Raw genomic sequence first — 23,206 nt, 5'->3', positions numbered from 1 at the left:
GTTAAGACGATCGAGGACACGATTCACATCCCTACTAGGGGGCATTCCATGAAGTTAGCAAGTAGCATATTTAAGACTAATCGGAGAAAATTCTTTTTCACTCAAAGTACAATTAAGCTCTGGAATTTGTTGCCAGACGATGTGGTTAGTGCAGTTAGTGTAGCTGGGATCAAAAAAGGTTTGGATAATTTCTTGGAGGAGAAATCCATTAACTAAGGATGTGAATCGTTTTTCTAATGATTGAAAATAACGTATGATATTTTCAAACTCGTCACGTATTGGGGGTCCCCGAAAGTGATAGGAAATCCCAATTAAATTTTCATGGGGTTCTCATCATTTTGGGGGAGGGGTGGGAAGAAAGGGCACACAAAAACAACCCCCAAACCCACCCTGACCCTTTAAATTTAATTATTTAGAATCTCCCACCCTCCCGACCCCCCCCCCCCAAACTTTTCTAAAGTACCTGGTGGTCCAGCGGGAATCCCAGGAGCGATCTCCCACTCTCAGGCCGTCGGCTGCCACAAATAAAAATGATGCCGATGGCCCTTTGCCCTTACCATTGGCTGGCCCCTGTAACATGGTAGGAGCAATGGATGGCCCGTGCCATTTTTTAAGATGGCGCCGGTCCTTGGTCTGACCCAGTATGGAATTTCTTATGTTCTTATGTTCTTATTAAGAAGAACATAAGAAATGCCATACTGGGTCAGACCAAGGGCCAGACCAAGTATGGCATGGCATTTTGTCTTACATAAGAACATAAGAAATGCCATACTTGGTCTGGCCCTTGGTCTGACCAAATATGGCATTTCTTATGTTCTTCTTACATAAGAACATAAGAAATGCCATACTGGGTGAGACCAAGGGTCCATCAAGCCCAGTATCCTGTTTCCAACAGAAGCCAATCCAAGTCACAAGTACCTGGCAAATACCCAAGCTACTTTGTTCTTGGCTTGATCTGTGGATGCTCTGTTTCAAAGGGAATTCTTTCAGGGTCTGGGATTCTCTCATTTTGGAAAGCAAGCACGGGACATGGTGGATAAGCCTATCATGGAAGCAGAGATCCGTTGCGTCATCGCTTGGTTAAAGTTACTTAAGGCCCTAGGTCCTGATGATTTCGGTCTAGAATTTTATAAATTGCTGGGGGGATCGCACTCTTGCTCCTATAAAAATGATGTTCCATGCAGCGTGGGACCGGGGTGCATTTGAGGAGAGACATAACCTCGCAACAATTATCCTATTGCCCAAGCCAGGCAATGACCATACCTTGCCCCAATCTTACCGACCCATTTCTCTCCTTAATCAGGATATTAAAATCCTAGCTGCAGTCTTGGCCATGCGGGTCAACTTGTTTGTCAAGATCAGGCTGGATTTATTAAAGGCAGCACTCCTAATTCTAATATCTTGAAAGCGCTGCTTGCTATGCATACGCCCATAGCTGCTTGTTTTGGGGGGATTCTTGTTAGCCTAGATGTAGAAAAGGTGTTCAATCATGTAGAGTGGTGCTATCTAGAAACAGTGCTGAGGCAATTTAATTTTGGGGACAGGTTTTTAATCTGGACGAAATTGTTATTTAATTGTCCCCAGATGGAGCTATTTGTGAATGGAACTTTATCAGATATCTTTGTATTGGGTAGGGGCACCAGACAGGGGTATCCCTTATCTCCTCTGCTATTTGTCTTTGTGTTAGAACCCTTGACAGTCAAGCTAAGGGATTTTAGCTCCTTTCAGGGTATACAAATCCGGGAGAAAAAAGTCAAGTTTAGCTTGTTTGCCAATGACATGCTGCTTTTTGTAGAGAATCCTGAAGACTGTTTGCAGACCATTATCGGGATGGTTATTCAGTTTGGGTCTTTCTCTGGCTATCATATCAACTTTGGGAAGTCTGAGGCATTCCCATTTTCCCCTGTTTTCCCACAGTCCTCGGCGGGCTCTTTTCTACTGTCATAGGCTGGGGACCATTTTCATTATTTGGGCATTCATATTGCCCGCACCCTGGATGAACTGTATGAGCTAAATTTCGATGCCTATTGCATCAGTGGCGGGCCCTCCCTCTCTCTTTGATGGGTCTTTGTGCCCTGGTAAAAATGGTGATCCTTCCTAAGCTGCTTTTCCCCCTGCAAATGCTTCCGCATTGTCTTAAGGTGTGGACTATCAATTTGTTTTGCGTGCTGGTGGAAATTTAATTTGTCAAGGTAAACATGCTTGCATAAGCTTTGATGTGCTGTGGCTAGGTAGGAATCATGGTGGGGGGGGGGGGGGGATGCCTTCCCAACCTGCGGGTCTATAATGTTGCCACTCTTCTATGTTATGTGCAGAAATGGGTCTCCCTTCATTCTAAGTTCAATGTAGAGGGTTTGATGTCGGATTGGGTCTCCCTGTACTGGCCTATTAATTTGTTATATTTGTACCCAGCTAAGCTCTCTTCCTTGTGGATTAGGGTGGTTTGGCTCTCTGCAATCCGCAAGCCTTGGTGTTGGTGGAGAGGTTCTCTTGGTCACAGTTCAGCAATCTCTCCTTATTTGACGTAGGTGGGAAACCTGTACTTTTTTGCCTGGCATGAGTAGCTCAGTTTTTTGGGACTGGCTTTGCAAGGGTCTTTACAACCTCTCTAATTTGGGGTACTCTGAGTCTTCCTGTATGTATTCCTTTGACCAATGGAGGGAGGATTGGGATATTTTGCAATCACATTTTTTTGCCTACTTACAAGCTCGGCATTACTTTTCGACTGTTCACGCACGCGATATTTCTGTCATTCTTTTGACTGATGTGGAGGAAAGTTTTTTGGAAACACCAGCCAAATTTAACAAAATTTAACAAAATTTAACAAATTTGCCTACCCCGCATATACAGCGCTTAACAGCATTGTGGAGTGATGTTCTGAGGGAACTTATCATTGCTGAGCAATTGCTCAAGGCCTTCAAGGCAAATTGGCATTTTCTCTAGGCTAATATGAAAGAAATCCAATACAAACTCCTTCGCAGAATGTACATATCTCAAATTCTAGATGTGAATGTGAAATTGTGGGATTCAGATCTCTGCTTGAAGTGTAAGACCCTTCCTGGGAACCTGTGCCACATGTTTATGGGGTGTATAAAATTGCAACCTTTTTGGAGCAAATTACAGTCCTTCTTAGAGCGGGTTGTGGGTTGTCAGGACGCTTGGTTGGGGATAGCTGTATATTTGGGCCTTTGGGGAGATAGGTCTGTTTTGATTTCCGGCACCAAGAAACTCACAGCAGTGGCTCTCCTCTTGGCAAAAAAGTACATTTTGCAGTGTTGGAGAATAGAAGAGGCCCCGTCATTTGCTCAATGAAAACGTTTGATGCAGCAGCATGTGCAATTTGAAATGCTACAAAAAAAGGAGGTTGCTTCATTGAGATATTTTCCTACTGGGAGGGGTTACTATGTGCTCTGGCACAAGGTCATGCTTGCTACGTAAGTTGCATGGGACGTAGCTTGCACTGAGGCAGATCTCCCGGTGCCTAGGGAGCACACTTTCCTGAGCTTTGGGTGACTAACATAGCAGGGCTTAACTTGCCTGTTTCCTATTGCATGGGGTGGCAAGGGGTTGGTATCCTCTGGTCTCTTTGTGGATTATGGATGTGGCGGTGTGTGTGTGTGTGTGTGTATGGTTCTTGTGTGTGGATGTGTGGGAGGTTTCTCTCCTATTTCTCTCTTCTTTACTTTGCTATCTCATTTGAAAAAATTGGAGAGTCATTGAGTTACTCGCAGCGGCTCTTCTATATGGAGGCTGTTATGTTGTTCTAATGGTTGCCTTTGTTTATTTGTCCCTTGTGGCTGAGTGCCATTGTATTTTCCTCTTACTCAATAAAGATGAAGTTTAAAAAAAAAGATTAGAATTGCTGAAATTACAAAACTGATGACAGCATGATCAAATCATGGCACCTAACTCGATATTTAGCATGGAATTGACAAAAGCCAGGTCTCGTGTATGGCCTATCAAATGGGTGGACTGAAGAATTATCTGGGACTAAGAGATGCCAAAATTTCAAGGAAAAGAACAGTAGTAGGGAAAGGAGGATCTAAATCCACATGCAAATTAAAATCGCCAAGAATGACCATATTATTTTATTGGTCATAGAAGAAACCAGTTGTTCAAAAAAAGGAGATATATTAGTATTCAAAAAGGTAGGCGGGCAATACAAAAGACAGCTTTTCACCAATTAGGGTCAACATTTCATATAGAGAGTCAACTGAAAGATTTTCCATGGTATATTTCTAACTAGCTTTGTAAATTAGTAGGCCACCACCTCAGCCTTTGGATCTAGATTGGGATTCAGCAGTATAGCCAGGAGGACACAGGTGGTTTAATATCACATTATCAGAGTCCAAAATCCATGTTTCCGAGCTCTTTTCAGAAATTAAATCAAACATAATGTGAAATGTTTTCCTAATAGCCTGAGTGTTAATTAGTATTAAAAAAATACCTGAATTCGAAAGGGGAGCTTCAATTTGTACTGTTAAAATTGAAACCAAACAATTGCCCGTCATTGATATGAAAAGCCAAATCGCTGTACCATCCATGACTTCAAATCATTGGACTTGCAGAAAAAAACTGGGATTCATCTTTGTATGTAGTTGAAGGCAGGGCCCTATTGGTCCTCACTGTGCACAAAAGAGCTCCTTTGTTGTGCTCCTTTGACCCGGCTCTTGACCCCACCACACAGATGACATCAATGGGGGGGGGGGGGGATCTGGCGGAATTATCAGATGAAGACTGGCAGTGTCTTGCTCTATAGGGACTTGAGGTGGAAATAACTTGGAGCAGCCTGCCATGACAAACTGAGCAAGAACAAGAGTTCCTACTATATTTCCTTTCCACACAAATGGAATATTCTGCATGATTTCTAGTAGAGATCTAACAGGATCTCTACATTTAGGCAAAATTTGTGTTTGAAATTTGTGTTTGAAATTTATGTTGAAGATTTTTTTTGACTCAGTTCTGCTAGTGATGTGTGGTTCAGGCATTCATGATAGATAGAAAATGAAAAAAAATGTCTTTTTATTCTGTAGATGCAGAATTTCTGTAGCTAGAAACTGTGTATTTCTATATTTCTAAGGCCAGCACTGGAATGGTGGGGGGATTGGGGATGGTGCTGAGGTCAGGAGAGAGAGAGAAAGGGTGCTTCTGCTGCTGATCCATGGGGGAAGGTGTTGTTTGCCTCCCCCCCCCCCCCCAGTCTGACTTCTTTACTCTTTGCCCCTGAGGAGCAGGAATCAGGTGGGAGGGGGGTGAGGTGGGAGCACCATCAACGATTTTCACCAAGGGCAGCATTAGCCCTACAGCTGACCCTGTGTACAATTGTGTTTTTTGTTAGTTGTGGGGGGTGGGATGGGAGGAAGAAGTCATTTCATTTTTTGCATAAGGTATCGGTTAGCTTGGAGCCAGCCCTGCCAAGATGTATTTTTATCTATAAACTTATTTGAACGCCTAGGTGGAGTTCAAAGCAGTGTACAACTTAAGCATAAATATATATAAAATACAACAAACAAACTAATCCTAAGCATGATAAAAACAAACAGAAAAATATCAAATAACTATGCACTATGAGTCCCGATGATCAAATGCTAACTTAAACGATTATTCAGCATTTTATTAAATGTCTTAGTTCAAGCACCTTCTTCATTACTAAGGGGGTCATTTACTAAGTCACAATATTTTATCATGGGAGAGGCAAAGTATTGGGGGGCATCCCCATGATATTTCTCCCTTCTGAGAAAAAATATCATGGCAGGTTCCCCATGATATTTTTTCTGAAAACATCTGTGAGAAAAATATTGTGGGGAAAATGTGAAAATGCAAAAAGATGTCCCCATTTGCACAGGTCTGCCATCTTCTAAAAGGGCCAGTGTATGCCCTAACCTGCCAAAATACCCTCCAGGGATCTTGGAAGACCCCTGCCCACCTATCGCCGGTTGTCGAGGTAGCCCCAATTAAAATAAATAAACTACTTTTAATGCCACATGGCAACCCCTCACCTCCACTTTAAATAAACAGCCCTCGGGTTCCAACCTCTCCCCCCATAAGGTACCCTGCCCCCACCCACCCCCCAACATTAGAAATAGTCCCTGGTATCTTGACCTCTCCTTTCTTGAAAAAAGTCTGCGGTGGCCCACCCCCAGACCCACATATCTCTTTAGATGAAACCTTGGTGTCTAGTGGAATCTGGAGCATCCCCTGGGGCCCGGGCTGTTTGGCACCATTTTGGAAAATGATGTTGATTAGCCTGAGGCCTAGAGGGCGCTGTGGCCCCATGAGACACCAGGGATTTCATGTAAAGGTATGGGGGTCCAGGTGAGCCGTTAAGCAATCAGGGAGTTTTTTCAAGGAAGGAGAGTAGGATTGGGGGCACTAGACACAATGAACTATTTCTAATATTAGGGGGGTAGGGGGCTATGTGGGGGGATGGGTTGGAACCTGGGAGGGGGCTATTTATTTAAAAGGGAGGGGTTTGGGTAAGGGGACAGGGCATTGCAGAGCAGCATTACATTTTTTTTGTTTTGTTTTTTTCTTTTAATGCGGGGTCGCCTCGATAGATGGTGGTATTGGTGGGGTCTTCCAAGATCCTCGGAGGGTATTTTGTCACGTTGGGAGGTAACGGGGTTAGGGCTGATGCTGGCTCTTTAAGTTTTTTGCCCTGGAGCATCGGGATGTGAGTTAACGTCCTGATGTGCCAGCAGAAAAGTTAGTTACACCTTTTGATTTGTAGATAATGTTTTAGGAATTTATGAAGCTTGCACAATTTTTTTTTTTTTTTTTGTAAACCCTGTTAATTCATTTGCATTGAATTAACTAAGCTTAAGCTGTTTTGCATGAGATTTGCAAAATTTATGCATGTAAATTGCATGCAGAGCAGTCCATCTTAATAGGGATGTGTTTTCTGGTAAAATATATCATATTCCGGTGATATGGGTATATTGCGTGATAAACGGCATTTTTCACGCATTATACCCTTTAGCGCAGCTACATAAATATACCCCTAAATCCAAGCTCCACATTTTCCACTCTGCACTGAATGCATATAATAGTCTTCTTAAGCATGTTTGTATGTTTCCATTTACACCATATTAAAATGCTACTTTTAAAACGTAAACCCTGATTCTCACTAATCATACCCTTCCTGATGTAACCATTTCTGTAATAAAGTTTCTTTTATATGTCTTGATTAGATCATAAGCACCAAAAAGCATGAACTGTCTTATAGTACTATACAAATATTAATCATTTATAGTAGTAGCAAAAATAGTAGTAAGTGCTAGAAGGAGTGAACACTTAAATGGTGCTATAGATGTCTTCATGGTGTCTAGTTTGGTGTACCATTTAGCTTCAGTGCTTGCAGGCATAGTTACCACCATTTAGCTTGGCTTTCCTCTATGAAGACTGCTACAAATATATCTTACAAGGCCGTTGTGGAGTGCACATTAAAAGGTGATTTTTAAAAGCTTGGCATGCGCCTCAATTAGGGGACGTGCAAAGAAGTTGGGCTCATGCGCGCCCACCATATTTTAAAAAGCACCCAGATACACACGTAAAAGCCGCTGTGTGCACATCTGAAAAGTTTCCAAAAATTGGTGGGGCGTGGGAGTTTTCTGGGTGGGGGGTGGGCATTTCAGAGCCTGGCCAAGAGATGTGCGTGCAAATACTTTCATGCCCCAGCGATTGCCGAGGTGCCCCTGCCATGTAACTTTATTTCTGCTATGGATGATGTGTAACTTATAACATAAAAGGATCAAGCCAGTTCTGAGTGTATAAACAGTCTGGGTAACTGTGAAGGAGGGGGAGGGGAGTGTAGGCTATCAAACCCCGGGGGTTAGAAGATCTAGCTGTTCCCTGGGCAAACCTGTGGGCAAACCAGTAAACTGGCAATTGGCGTGGGCACGTGGCCCTTTTAAAATCTCCCGATTCACACGGTAGAAGCGGGATTTGAGCAGCCACACTTGCATCCACTTAAAATTTGGTGCAGGGGTGTGTAGCCCGGCTATTTTATAACCTGAGCACATATACGCGTGCAGGCTATAAAATGGCCGCGTCCCTAGACACGGGCCAATGCATGCATGCCAAACCGCACCCGCATGCTGGTTTCAAAGTTCCCGACCTCTGCCTATTGGAAGGCCAATTTCACTCATTAGATGTCATTGAAGACTTCCTTGCCCTTGCTTCAATCAACTTTACTCTTTTTTTTTTCAGGTGCTAATTTGGCAAATTCTCCCCTTTGTATGGCATGTAGGGGGGCAGATATGACACTTTTTAACCCTGCTTCTATGTTTATGATTCTATATTTGACAAGTTTTAAGCCCATCTGAACTGTCAGACTAGTTTCCAAAAGTATAAGAGGTGTGTTTGTACATCTGAGGAGCCAATGCTAAAACTTGGTGGGTAGCATGTGGGTTCCTCAGTGATAGAGTTAGTAGAAAGTTAGACTTAATGCTGGCTGGATACATATTTGCATTTCAGAACTGCATTTGAACATGTTTTGCAGCTTTCCAAGCCATTGTTGTTTATTACCTTCTAATAAGCAAATTTTCTATTTGTGTCTTGCTGCTGTTTCTCCCTCATTTACTTGCTATGAGGCCAACCCAATTCTTGTTTTACATAAGATTATTTACATGAGGCAGTGTGGTGACTGAAGTGTGGGCAAGCATTTTTTGACTTCTTGCCTATAAACCATGCTGAACTCGTATCTTGTGCATGCTCTCTGCTCTTTTCTATAAAGAACTAAATGTCAAAGGAGCAAATTTGAGCATACGAAAAGAAATGATGAGCTTGCCTTGTGTTTTACTGTGGCTGATAATCCATTGCCCAGCTTGGAGCAGAACCAGTCTTAAATCCCTCATTATATGCTCATTAATTGCTAAGTTGCCGCTATTCTTACTCCTGGGTACTGCTTTTTCAAACATAGAATAAGCATTTAAAATATGAGAACAACCTTCCTGAATGATTACTTATCATGGGTCTCCTTTCTGGGCCCTGATATACTAAGCTTTCTTTTTCATAGAAACAAAATAGGGGAGGAAAAAAAGGGCTTAGTAAATCAGGTTTTAATTGAGATATAAATGGAGTTCTGAGTCTCAGTGTAGAAGGAGTACTAATCCTCTTCAGATACTTAAATACACTCAAAATTAATAAAGAAAACCATAAGCATAATTTATTTATTTCACAGATTACCTGCAGATAGGTTTCCAGACAGATGCCCCCATGCCAGTTTCTCAGGTTAGGACCACTGTCTAGGTATTGTCTTATTATTCTAGATCTGTTCTCCGATTTTAAAGTCATATGAGCTACGTCTCTTGGGATCCCCAGTGCTTTTTCATGGACATACACAGTCCACAGATTACAGGTCGCTTCCTCAGTGTGACCGGACAATGTCCAGCCACCATTGTCGACATTGTGACCCAGCTCATGGATGGCTCCCCAAATCCCGAATTTCAGCAAATTCGTCCTGTTTAGCATAGCTGAACAGAAATTGTCATAGGCCATTATAGGATAACCAGAATGTAACGAACCTAAAGCAAGACAGTGGGGGGAAAAAAAAAAACAGAGTGTCTGAGAATTATAGTAATGTGGAAATTAAAAATGTTTATTTGTTATAGCTTTTGTGAGCTTTTCAGGCCACCTTTTGTTGTCTAGGTGTCACCTCTTGACCACATCTTTCATACAAGCTAACTTTTGAAAGCTCTTAATAATATGATTTGGGAACCAATAGGTGGGAGCTGTTATATTTATCATTTATATATTTAATAAAATTTGATAACATGCGGCTCACCTGAAAAGACATCAGAGCATGGTACAAAATAACATAAAACTCCTTCCACAAGCAGTTGAATCCCCATAAAATCATTTACATGTAATCTCGATCATCACCACCCTATTTACTTTTTTTTAAAACTCCGGCTTAAAACATCGGCTTTTTTTAAAACATCGGCTTTCCTGTTTCTTGATACTATTGTTTCTTGTTATGTTCATATTCATGGGATTCTTTTTTTTTAATCTTACACTTTTATTATTTTCTATGTTCATGCTTGTTTTTTAAATGGAGAGAGTATGTTCTTAGTGGTCATGGATTTTTGAGATTGTAAACGCAGAAAATTTGATACCAATGGATTATTTGAGCTAGAGCTAATGCAGAAGTCTGGCTTGACTCTAAGAACCAAATATGAGCTGAGTTAAATTTAGACAGATGTAGGAGACTGGGACAGGTGAGGAGTGTGAAGACCTCAGCAAGGTCAATGAATAGCTAAAAAAACAAAACAAAACATATATTAGTTAGCAATTCCCAAGACAAAAGAAAACACATTTCTGCAGCTGGCAAAATACAGCAATAGCTTCACTTCAGTTTTAGAGGAATGGATCTTTCTGCTATACATAGGTTTATGCCAATTCCATTGGTAATTTAGTACTCCATGAAACACTGAAATAAAAGATATTTACCTTTTACGTGAGTGCATAGGGATGAGTCTTGATAAAGGGCTCTAGCAAGAGCCCTTTATCAAGCTCTTCACTCTTTACTCTCCACCACCCCAAACCCCATCCAATCATTCATTCTCCTTCCCAAGTCCTCAACCCTCCAATCCCCAAGTCCTCACTCTGTCCAGTTCCCATTCAATTCTTCCAAGTCCCCACTCTGACTGTCAAAATACCTTTCCACACCCAACTTCAAAATCCCTGGGCACCCAATACCTTCCCCAATACCCTCTTTGCCCCAGAGATCCCACTTTCCCCCTCCAATCCCAGTCTCCGAGTTCTTCTTTCTCCCCAATGTCAGAGTCTCCATTCTTCCCTGGATTCCTCAGTTCCCCCTCCCCCTCAATCCCCAAGTCTCTTCTTGTTCCCCCCCCCCCTACAGAAGCTTGCATCTTTTCTTTCCCTCCATACCATACTCAGAGCTGTAGCCAGAAATTTGGTACCTATGGCCAAGTGAAAAAGTGTGCCCTGTATACAACACTAACATAAGAAATTGCCATGCTGGGTCAGACCAAGGGTCTATCAAGCCCAGCATGCTGTTTCCAACAGAGACCAAACCAGGCCACAAGAACCTGGCAATTACCCAAACACCAAGAAGATCCCATGCTACTGATGTAATTAATAGCAGTGGCTATTCCCTAAGTAAACTTGATTAATAGCCATTAATGGACTTCTCCAAGAACTTATCCAAACCTTTTTTGAACCCAGCTACACTAACTGCACTAACCACATCCTCTGGCAACAAATTCCAGAGCTTTATTATGCGTTGAGTGAAAAAGAATTTTCTCCGATTAGTCTTAAATGTGTTACCTGTTAACTTCATGGAATGCCCCATAGTCCTTCTATTATTCGAAAGTGTAGATAACCGATTCACATCTACTCGTTCAAGACCTCTCATGAGCTTAAAGACCTCTATCATATCCCCCCTGAGCCGTCTCTTCTCCAAGCTGAACAGCCCTAACCTCTTCAGCCTTTCCTCATAGGGGAAGCTGTTATTACTTATAACATAGTAACATAGTAACATAGTAACGACAGCAGAAAAAGACAAAAATGGTCCATCTAGTCTGCCCAGCAAGCTTCCCAGGGTAGCAATTGCTGCTCTGTGCAGGTTACCCCCACGTTTCTGTTAAGGGTAATAACTTCTGCTCCATGCCGGTTAAGCTTTATTTATTCCCATCCTCTAGTCTAGGGATCCACAGTGTTTATCCCATGCCCCTTTGAAATCGTTCACAATTTTAGTCTTCACCACTTCCTCTGGAAGGGCATTCCAGGCATCCACCACCTTCTCTGTGAAGAAATATTTCCTGACATTGATTCTAAATCTTCCTCCCTGGAGCTTCAAATCGTGACTCCTAGTTCTACTAAATTGTTTCCAATGGAAAAGGTTTGTTGACGACCATGGATCATTAAAACCTTTCAAGTATCTGAAGGTCTGTATCATATCACCCCTATTCCTCCTCTCCTCCAGGGAATACATATTCAGTTTCTTCAACCTCTCCTCATAAGTCATTCACTGGAGACCACCCACCATTTTGGTCACCCTTCTCTGGATCGCCTGTATCCTGTCTCTGTCTCCTTTGAGATATGGTCTCAGAACTGAACACAGTACTCCAGGTGAGGCCTCACCAAGGACCTGTACAAGGGGATTATCACTTCCCTTTACTTACTAGATATTCTCTCTCCATGTAGCCTAGCATTCTTCTGGCTTTGGCTATCGCCGTGTCACACTGCTTTGTCGACTTCAGGTCGTTAGACACTATCACCCCAAGGTCTCTCTCCTGCTCTGTGCACATCAGCCCTTCACCCCCAACGCATATAGATCTTTTACAGTAACACACCCCAGATGCATGACTCTGCATTTCTTGGCATTGAATCCCAGCTGCCTATCTTCGACCACTCTTCCAGCTTCCTTAAATCCTATCTCATTCTCTGTACTCCTTCCGGCATGTCCACTCTGTTGCAGATCTTAGTATCATCCACAGATAGACAAACTTTACCTTCTATCCCTTCCGCAATGTCGCTCACGAAGATGTTGAACAGAACCGGTCCCAACACCGATCCCTTTGGCACTCCACTTAACACCATTCTCTCTTCAGAGTAAGTTCCACTTACCATCACTCGTCTTCTGTCCATCAACCAGTTTTTAATCCATGCCAACACCTTGGAGCTGACTCCCAAGCTTCTCATTTTGTTGATGAGTCTTCTATGTGGGACCATATCAAAAGTTTTACTAAAATCTATCGAGTTCTCTTCCCTGATCCAGTTCTCTAGTCACCCAATCAAAGAAATCAATTAGATTCATCTAACAGGACCTTCCCTGGTGAATACATGCTGCTTTTGATCGAGCAACCCACCGAATTGTAGATAGTTTACTATCCTTTCCTTCAGGAGAGTCTCCATTAATTTTCCCACCACTGAGGTGATGCTAACAGGCCTGAGGGTTCCAGCTTCTTCTCTCCTCCCAATCTTGTGAAGTGGGACCACTACCGCGCTTCTCCAGTCACTAGGCACGACACCCTTTTCCAGGGATCTATTGAACAGGTCACACAGTGGACCTGCCAGCACATCTCTGAGTTCCCTCAGTATTCTGGGGTGAACCTCATCAGGCCCCATGGTTTTGTCCACTTTCAGTTTTCTTAGCTCTTCCCATACATTATCTTCCATAAATGGAGTTTCATCTACTCCACCCCCTTCTACAGTCTTCTTTAGTGAACACTGAACTGAAGTATTTGTTTAATATTTCTGCTAATTCATCATCTCTCTCCACCCATTGATCCTTATCCCCTTTCAATTTCACTATACCACTATGTACATTTCTCCTTTCTCTGATATATCTGAAAAATGTTTTGTCACCTCGCTTTATCTTTCCTTTCCTATGCCTGAGTTTTTGCTTTCTTGATTACAGTTTTCATCTCTCTCAGTTTTGCCAGATAATCCTCCCTGTGTTCGGCATTTTGGGATTCTTTATATTTCTTAAAAGCTGCCTTTTTTGCTTTTATTACATCAGCCACCTCCTTTGTGAACCAGATTGGATTCTTATTTCTCTTACTTTTGTTTACTTTTCTAACATATAGATTTATTGCTTTTGTAATTGCTCCTTTTAGTTTGGCCCACTGATGTTCGACATCTCCCATTTTCTCCCAGTTTTCGAGTTCTGCCTCCAGATATTTCCCCATTTCTACAAAGTCTGTTTTGTTGAAGTTCAAAACTCGGGTCTTTGTGACATTTCTCTGGATCCTATTTGCAATATCAAACCATACTGTTTGATGATCTCTGGTGCTGAGGTGGGCACCCACCCGCACATTAGAGACATTAGCCCCATTAGTGAGCACTAGGTCAAGTATAACTCCCTCCCTCATGGGTTCCATTATCATTTGCTTGAACAAAGCACCTTGCAGGGCATCCACTACCTCTCTGCTTCTGTTAGATTCTGCAGAAGGGATTCTCCAGTCCACATCCAGCAGATTAAAGTCACCAACATTCAACACTTCTCCCCTTCTTTCCCACCTTTATAATGTCTTTGATCAGATCTCTGTCTAGTTCTTCTGTTTGAGTCAGAGGCCTGTATACCACTCCAGTAAAAATGGATGTACCATCATCTTTTTTTAGGACGGCCCATAATGCTTCTTCTCTACCCCAATGCAGTGTGACTCATAGTTTTGTATGAATGTGATTCCTAAACTCCACCAGAACTGACCCTTAAACTGTACCCAACTGATTAGTGATCTCTTCTTTGTTAAGCAGTTGGGGGTTGAAAAAGGAATATGTGATTTGAAAAAAAATTATATTAAACTAATTAGATTCTATTTATTTTACTTCTGAAAATGTATATGCTGCCTATACAGAGCTCTAGGTGGCTCACATAGAAAACATTCATAATACAACATAAAATCATAATAAGTAAAATACAATAAATAAAATTTGGATTAAAACACAAAAGCTGAAAAAACCCCAATAAAAACTAACATCCCCTTAAATTCAGATCCTAAAAGCCTAGATTTTACTAATAGCAAAGCAAACTCTTTCTGCTACAAAACCGTGCCAAACACACACTCAGAAAGCTGTGCTTTCTGGTATTGTTCTGGTTCCTCCCAAACTCCAGCCTTGCCTTCTACGCTGACCTTTAACACCTATCCTGGGAGCATGCAGAGTGTACTCTATAAGGCCTGGTCATTTTGAAACCACAAATGGAGACAACATAGTTGTTGGCATGTAAGAAGGCCATTATGCTATAGCACAGTGGTTCTCAACCTTTTTTCTGTCGGGACACACCTGGCACATGGTTCTCACATGCGTAACACACTGACCCATGATCGTCACAGGGCTATATGTAAAAGTACAGTTTGCATCCACGGGAACCCCCCTGACCCACAATAATGGATGTAAAGCAGAATTATGACATTCCCCATACAACTCACCCTACACAAAAGATATTCTGGTTCTGGTGTCATCTCAGTAACAGCAACTCAAACTCCTTCTACTTCCAGGCTCAATAGCCCTACTTATGAAAAGACAGCAGTTTACCACCAATGCATGTCCTCTTGAGAAAACACAACAAATAAGACTGATAAAACTCTTACATGCTAGTAAAATATCTCATCTCGGTAACAGACACAGAACCGACCTAACATACTCCCAGGATCTGTAGTAATGGGAGCAACCCTATCTATGAAAAGGCAACACTATAAATATTAAATCAGGCCCTAAAAACCAATACACCTCTTATTAGGAAAACAGAGCTAGCAAGCAGCTATAGATCCCCACACAGAAATAATTATAAAACTATACTAATAAGCAGAATAAATGTTTCTAAACAGCTATGAACAGAATAACATCCAACAATTAAAAACTTATAAAAACTATTAAAAATTCTCCAAACACCAATAAAATATTTCAAAAAAAGCAGACACATCACATAATATTAAATAATTAAAATGGCAGTCAATCAAGAAAAATAAACTTAAAAAGCCACCTTTACTTACCCCCTCCAGCAGCTCTCCTACTCCTCTTCCATGCAGGCTGTAGCACACAGCAGAAGCAGTAGAGGCTAAGCTCTATACTCATGGTCCTCTTCCTTAATGCCCATGTCTCTCTCACACACACACACCATACCAATCATGCCCCCTGACCAATTTCTGTCTCTCACACACCAATCATCTCCGAAACAGTCTTTGACACACACACCAGTCACCTTCCTGAACAGTTTCTCTCATGTCATACACACACACAGGCTTCCCACTCCCGTGTTCTACTTACATATACGGGCTTCTCACTCTCATAATCACTTTCTCTGTCTCACACACACACTCACCAGTCTCACTCCCATGCTTGTTCTCTCCACATGCACAGGCTTCTCATTCCCATAATCACTTTCTCTCACACACACCAGTCACCTGATCTCTCTCATGCATACACACACACACAGGCTTCCCACTCCCATGTTCTTTCAGATATACAGGCTTCTCACTCCCATGCTGTGTCTCATACACACCCAAGTTTCTCACTCCCTTGCTCACTCTTCACATGCACAGGTTTCTCATTCCCATAATCACTTTCTTTCTCACACACACACACACACCAATCACCTGATCTCTCTCATGCATACACACACAGGCTTCCCACTTCCATGTTCTGTCTTACATATTCAGGCTTCTCCCTCACATGCTGTCTCACACACACCCAGGTTTCTCACCCCCATGCTCACTCTCTTCACATGCACAGGCTTCTCATTCCCATAATCACTTTCTCTCTGTTACACACACATACATACACACACACACACCAGTCTCTCTCTCATTTTCATGCTCGCTCTCCACTGCACAGGCTTCTCATTCCCTGAATCACATTCTTTCTCTCATATTCACACACACCAGTCTCTTTCTCTCATACACACCGTCACCTTACCAACCAGTCTCTCACTCTCATGCCTGCACACAAACAGGCTTCTCACTCCCATGCTCTCTCTCTCTCACATAATCAGGCTTCTCACTCCCATGCTTTCTTTCACACACATCCACCCCCCCCCCCCCAACAGCAGGCTTCTTACGCCCATGCTTTCTCACTTCAATGCTTTTTCTCTCTCACACACACACACATCAGTCACCTCCCTGACTAATGTCTCACACTCTCACATACACATCAGTCATCGCCTTGAGCAGTCACTTTCATTGTCTCTCACATATACACATACATCAGCTCTCTGACCAGTTTCTCTCACTCACACACTTGCTCTCAATCACACGCAGGCTGGCTGCTTCTTTCTCTCACTCACTTCCTCTTCCCCGCCCCTCCCTGAGCACAAATGGTAGCTGCAGCAGCCTCCTCCTTCAGCCCCTGCAAGCCAAGAAAGTAGAATCCCATCGACCACGGGAGGCTCATGTTGCTGTCTCCTTTCTCGTTTACCGGCTTCTTCAATTGTTCGGGGGCCGATGCTGCAGCCGCCGCTGCTACTTTATCACGCGGCACTGCTCTTTCTCCTTCCTGTGCACCGCGTATCACTTCCTGTTCCGGGTCACGGGGGGGGGGGGGGGGGGGCTGGTGCGGGAAGAAGAAAAGGCTAGCCATAGCTTCTTTTAGCACTGCTGCCATTCCCTGGGCTTGAACGTGTTGATAGCCCGGCGGCAACGGCAGCAGGCAAGAAAGAGCAGCAGGAGAGACCGGGAGCATGCGACACAGCAGCCGGTTTTTGGCGACACACTAGTGTGTCGCGACACACCGGTTGAGAACCGCTGCTATAGCAGTTACTTATGGTCATTTGGCCAAGTTGGGGAATGCTTGTCTGACTCAGCTCTTATGCCTTGGCTATCAGTTGTGCTAGCTCTCCTACTTGTGGGAGACAGCATAGAAACATAGAAACATAGAAATGACGGCAGAAGAAGACCAAACGGCCCATCCAGTCTGCCCAGCAAGCCCCACACATTCTCTCTCATACTTATCTGTTTCTCTTAGCTCTTTGGTTCCATTTCCCTTCCACCCCCACCATTAATGCAGAGAGCAGTGATGGAGCTGCATCCAAGTGAAATATCAAGCTTGATTAGTTAGGGGTAGTAGGGGTAGTAACCGCCACAATAAGCAAGCTATACCCATTAGGGGTGTGCATTCGGATTGACCGCATTAGTAAAACGCAACTCATATTTTTTTTTTACTTAAAAAATTGATTCGACATAAACGATCGGATTTCCCACATATCGAACATAGATATGTTCGATATGTGGGAAATCGCGATTGTTGAGCCAAAATAAAAATAAAAACCCCCTCCCCCTCCTTAATCCCCCCCCCCCCCCGACTTACCACAACTCCCTGGTGATGGAGCGAGGAGTGAGGACGCCATTTCTGCAATCCTTGGCGAGAAGCATGTGACGTCGGCGGCACGTCGAGTGACGCCGGCGTCACGTGATTCCCGGCTCGTTCGCGCCGGACGGCTCGTTCGGCCCAAAAAGAACTTTTGGCCAGCTTGGGGGGGCCTCCTGACCCCCTCAAGCTGGCCAAAAGTTCTTTTTGGGCCGAACGAGCCGTCCGGCGCGAACGAGCCGGGAATCACGTGACGCCGACGTCACGTGATTCCCGGCAAGTTCGCGCCGGACGGCTCGTTCGGCCCAAAAAGAACTTTTGGCCAGCTTGGGGGGGCCTCCTGACCCCCTCAAGCTGGCCAAAAGTTCTTTTTGGGCCGAACGAGCCGTCCGGCGCGAACTCGCCGGGAATCACGTGACATCGCGTCTGAGTGACGCGGCGCCACGTGATTCCCGGCTCATTCGCGCCGGACGGCTCGTTCGGCCCAAAAAGAACTTTTGGCCAGCTTGGGGGGGTCAGGAGGCCCCCCCAAGCTGGCCAAAAGTTCTTTTTGGGCCGAACGAGCCGTCCGGCGCGAACGAGCCGGGAATCACGTGACGCCGCGTCACTCGACGTGCCACCGACGTCACATGCTTCTCGCCAAGGATTGCAGAAATGACGTCCTCACTCCTCGCTCGATCACCAGGGAGTTGTGGTAAGTCTGGGGGGGGGATTAAGGAGGGTGAGGGGGTTTAAATTTTTTTTTTGCACATATGTACATATACCCAACTCATTGGATTTTTTTTATGTCCATATTGGCCGCAAGTGGGACCCCCTTTCGGACATAAAAAATATGAACATAAAATTTTGCTCTGCACATCCCTAATACCCATGCTTATTTGTTTTACCCAGACTATGTTATTCAGCCCTTATTGGTTGTTTTTCTTCTCCCCTGCCGTTGAAGCAGAGAGCTATGCTGGATATGCGTGAAGTATCAGTTTTTCTTCTCCCCTGCCGTTGAAGCAGAGAGCTATGCTGGATATGCGTGAAGTATCAGTTTTTCTTCTCCCCTGCTGTTGAAGCAGGGAGCTATGCTGGATATGCGTGAAGTATTAGTTTTTCTTTCTCCCCTGCCGTTGAAGCAGAGAGCTATGCTGGATATACATTGAAAGCGAAGTATCAAGCTTATTTGGTTTGGGGTAGTAACCGCCATAACAAGCCAGCTACTCCCCACTTTGTGAGTGCAAATCCTTTTTTCCACATTTCCTCTTGCTGTTGAAGCTTAGAGCGATGTTGGAGTCACAGTAACCATGTGTATGTTTATTGAATAAGGGTATTATCTCCAGGCAGTAGCCGTCATTCTGGCGAGCCACCCACTCTTCATTGACGGCCTCTTGACTTTATGGATCCACAGTGTTTATCCCACACCCCTTTGAAGTCCTTCACAGTTCTGGTCTTCACTACTTCCTCCGGAAGGGCATTCCAGGCTTCTACCACCCTCTCCATGAAGAAATACTTCCTGACATTGGTTCTGAATCTTCCTCCCTGGAGCTTCAAATCGTGACCTCTGGTTCTGCTGATTTTTTTCCTACGGAAAAGGTTTGTCGTTGTCTTTGGATCATTAAAACCTTTCAAGTATCTGAAAGTCTGTATCATATCACCTCTGCTCCTCCTTTCCTCCAGGGTGTACATATTTAGATTCTTCAATCTCTCCTCATAAGTCATTTGATGAAGACCTTCCACCTTTTTGGTCGCCCTTCTCTGGACCGCCTCCATCTTGTCTCTGTCTCTTTGGAGATTCGGTCTCCAGAATTGAACACAATACTCCAGGTGAGGTCTCACCAAGGACCTGTACAAGGGGATAATCACTTCCCTTTTCTTACTCGATATTCCTCTCTCTATGCAGCCCAGCATTCTTCTGGCTTTTGGCACATTGTTTCGCCAACTTCAGATCATTAGACACCATCACCCCAAGGTCTCTCTCCTGCTCCGTGCACATCAGCCTTTCTCCCCCCATCGAATACAGTTCATTTGGATTTCCACTCCCCATATGCATGACTCTGCACTTCTTGGCATTGAATCTCAGCTGCCACATCTTCGACCACTCTTCCAGCTTCCTTAAATCCCGTCTCATTCTCTCCACTCCTTCCGGCGTGTCCACTCTGTTGCAGATCTTAGTGTCATCCGCAAAAAGACATACCTTACCTTCTATCCCTTCCGCAATGTCGCTCACAAAGATAATGAAAAGGACCGGTCCCAACACCGATCCCTGCAGTACACCGCTTAAAACCGCTCTCTCTTCAGAGAGAGTTCCATTTACCATCACACATTGTCTTCTGTCCATCAACCAGTTTGCAATCCAGGCCACCACCTCGGCACTCACTCCTAAGCTTCTCATTTTATTCACCAGTCTCCTGTGCGGGACAGTGTCAAAAGCTTTGCTGAAATCCAAGTAGATGACATCGAGTGCTCTTCCTTGATCCAATTCCTTGGTTACCCAGTCAAAAATGTCAATCAGATTTGTCTGACAGGATCTTCCAATGGTGAATCCATGCTGCCTCTGGTCCAGCAATTCTCCCGACTGCAGATAGCATGTGGTTGTCATTTCTCTGTTATCCTATGCGTTATCAGTGTTGCAAATGCTGTAATGCTTCCAGATGACGTTAGAATATTTGCATGAGAAGCCTAACACCTCACTGCAGCAAGTGTGTAATAGTGCCATTCAGCCTTGGGATAGTTGAATACCATTCCCAAATGGTGCTACTGACCTTCCTCCAAAGTAACTATCTACTGGGATGGTGGCTTCCTCTTTTGCCCCTCCTTCCTAGCCACAGCTCCCATAGAACCAGTTGTCAGAGAGAACCATAATGCTGCATGATCATTAGATCTGTATATGACAGGTATGCAAAACACCTGTATTGGCCCTTTTCCCTTTCTTCAGGAGGCAACAGCCAGGATGCATCACTTCAGAGCCTGCAACACTCAGGAGTGCACAATGGGTAAATGGGAGAAATGGAGGATGGGGATGGGAGAGGGGGAAAAACACTGCTGGGCAATTAATTACTCAGACATTTCTTTTCATTGTAAATAATTATGCACAATTCACGTTAAAATGTTTTGAATCAATGTATCTCTTAGAGAGAGGGTGGCAGCTAGTGTTTGTCTCTGCAAGTTAGGTACATCTGAATTTGCATCACTGTCTTCTCTACTCAGGTGGCAGGATTCCTTATTGTGTAGCTATATTGTGGAGAATACAAAAAGCTATGAAGATCTGGAGACAGACCTTCTCTAGGCTATATAATAAGATGCCTCCTGCTTTATCCAGACATCTATAGCGAGTGTTTAAAATGCAGAGGTTTCGCCCTATGACCGACCTGTGCATGTGAAACCTATTGAAGATTTTTTCTGCAGGTGTCTGTGGATGACTTAAAAAGGTTAATAGCGGAGGTGGAGGAGAGAGGGAGTGCCGTTTGGAAGGAGAAATTTGTGAAATACCTGATTTCCTCAAAGTTTGTCAAGGGTTGCGAGTTTACCCCAGCCCGTACAAGGACTTCCGGATTCACTGACATCATCGGACCACAACCGGCGTGAGCTATAAGATTCGACCCCTTCAGGCACTTCAGAGAGGTGGAGGAGAGTGGGAGTGCCATTTGGAAGGAGAAATTTGTGAAATACCTGATTTCCTCAAAGTTTGTCAAGGGTTGCGAGTTTACCCCAGCCAGTACAAGGACTTCAGGATTTGCTGACGTCATCGGACCACAACCGGCGTGAGCTATAAGATTCGACCCCTTCAGGCGCGTCGCCGAAGCCGCGCGCGCCAAAGGGGCGTGCGCGGCTTTGTTTGGAATTTGTTTGAAACTCTGCCTAAATCATCTTTTGATAAGTTGGGTCCGTGATTCCAGCGAGAATATAAAAGTGTTTAAAAATTTTCTTGACTTCTTATCTGAAGCCTCCAACCCACTTATGAAGGCAATATAAACTCTTGAGGGGGGTTAAAAGGCTAACCGTGGCAATTTAATTACATATTGACATTATGCCTCACACAAAAAGGAAGGCAAAAGTCAGGGAGTTGATTATCTTCCCCTGAACTGGAACCTTCCCAGCCCCGGATTTCTGCCTTTTATGCCCCTACAACTGGGACAAAACCGGAGGACTTGGCCATTGTAGGTTCTGGTGGAGAGCAAACACCAGGCTTACCGGCCGAAATATCTTTGAGCCCCGGGGCACCGAATACTCCTCCTCCACCCTTAAATATTTCTTCTGATTTTTTTTAAGTAATACCATTGGCTCAAAGGGAAAGAGAAGGAGTTCCTGCAACTCATGGGGAACCTGAATCTGAGGTACTTGCGAGCTCTTACTCTGTCCTGACCAAGCCCGCAGAAATGAAGAACTGAAGTGATTAGTAACATTGTTACCTGAACTGCGGTATATAAAACTGTTAAATAAATAAATAAATAAATAAATAAATAACAATGGATACTCTCTGGGGAGCCATAAAGTCCTTGGAGACAGCCGTAGTTAATCTAACAAAAATTACAACGGACTCAAACCAACGGTTTAAAAATATTGAACATTCCATATTAAGCTCTGATGCAAAAGTAATACAATTAGAGAAAAGATTAGATAAGGTGGAAAATTACCAGCAAAAATTTGTGAAAGCAGAAATTGTTTACGAAAAAAGGTTTGAAACATTAGAAAATACTTTGAAGTATTTAAATCTTAGGGTGTTAAAATTTCCGAAACATGACTTGATTTCCCCCTATGACATGTTCAAGGAATATTTAGTGGAAGTTTTGAAGCTGCCCTCGCAAGCTATACCAACTGTGTCAAAGATTTATTATGTGTCACCTAGAGGTAATCTCCCTGGTAGTAATGTGACGGAAGAAGTCCCCCTAAACTTAACAGGGATAATTGAATCAGATTTAAATACCACTATTAAAAATAGATCTGTTTTACATGTCTCTTTCTCTTTTGCAGTAGACAGAGAAGCAGTTTTTAGAGCTTATATGCATAATAGAATGGCTAGTTTTCATGGAGATAGAATATGGATATATCCTGACTTCTCTAAGTTGACCCAAGATAGAAGGAAAAATTTTTTAAGCTTGAGATCAGAGACAGAAGCAAAAGGAGGAAAGATGCTGTTGAGATTCCCTTGCAAATGCGAGGTCATCTATCAACAGCAGAAATATTTCTTCTTTGAAACATCACAGCTTCGCGTGTTTCTAGATTCAATTACCCAAGATAGTGCGGCTGTAGAATCAGTAGCAGTAGAAAATGATACCAGTTGAACTCAATAATTTCAATTGTTTCTTTTTTTTAGGGGAAGTCTTTCTTTCCCTAAAAGATTTACTTCTATTTAATTTGCTCTTTTTTCTTTTTGCCTTCATGAGTTATTACATGTGTATAGATTTTCGGATCTGAATATAGATCTATTTAATCTTGTGAGAGAATTGTA

The 23,206-nt window shown here is 43.4% G+C and overlaps 1 protein-coding gene across 6 annotated transcripts in view; it reads right to left on the bottom strand.

The window, feature by feature from the left end:
• LOC115094347 (TRPM8 channel-associated factor homolog) overlaps positions 1-23,206 on the bottom strand; it is a 267,622-nt gene that overhangs the window by 43,921 nt on the left and 200,495 nt on the right. For 4 of the 6 annotated variants that reach the window (XR_003857531.1, XM_029607299.1, XM_029607300.1 and 1 more), the window contains one exon: positions 9,187-9,524. The exons of the other annotated variants lie outside the window; for them this stretch is intronic. Coding sequence is in view for 3 of the 4 variants with exons in the window: in XM_029607299.1 (XP_029463159.1) it covers positions 9,187-9,524 (338 nt within the window). In the remaining variant the exon portion in view is untranslated. The remainder of the gene's footprint in view (positions 1-9,186; positions 9,525-23,206) is intronic. 6 annotated transcript variants of the gene reach the window in all.

The sequence above is a fragment of the Rhinatrema bivittatum genome, chromosome 6 (genome assembly GCF_901001135.1).
Source record: "Rhinatrema bivittatum chromosome 6, aRhiBiv1.1, whole genome shotgun sequence".
Classification (NCBI taxonomy): Eukaryota; Metazoa; Chordata; class Amphibia; order Gymnophiona; family Rhinatrematidae; genus Rhinatrema; species Rhinatrema bivittatum.
The sequence above is the reverse complement of the archived record's forward strand: the minus strand, read 5'-3'. Positions and strand labels throughout refer to the sequence as shown.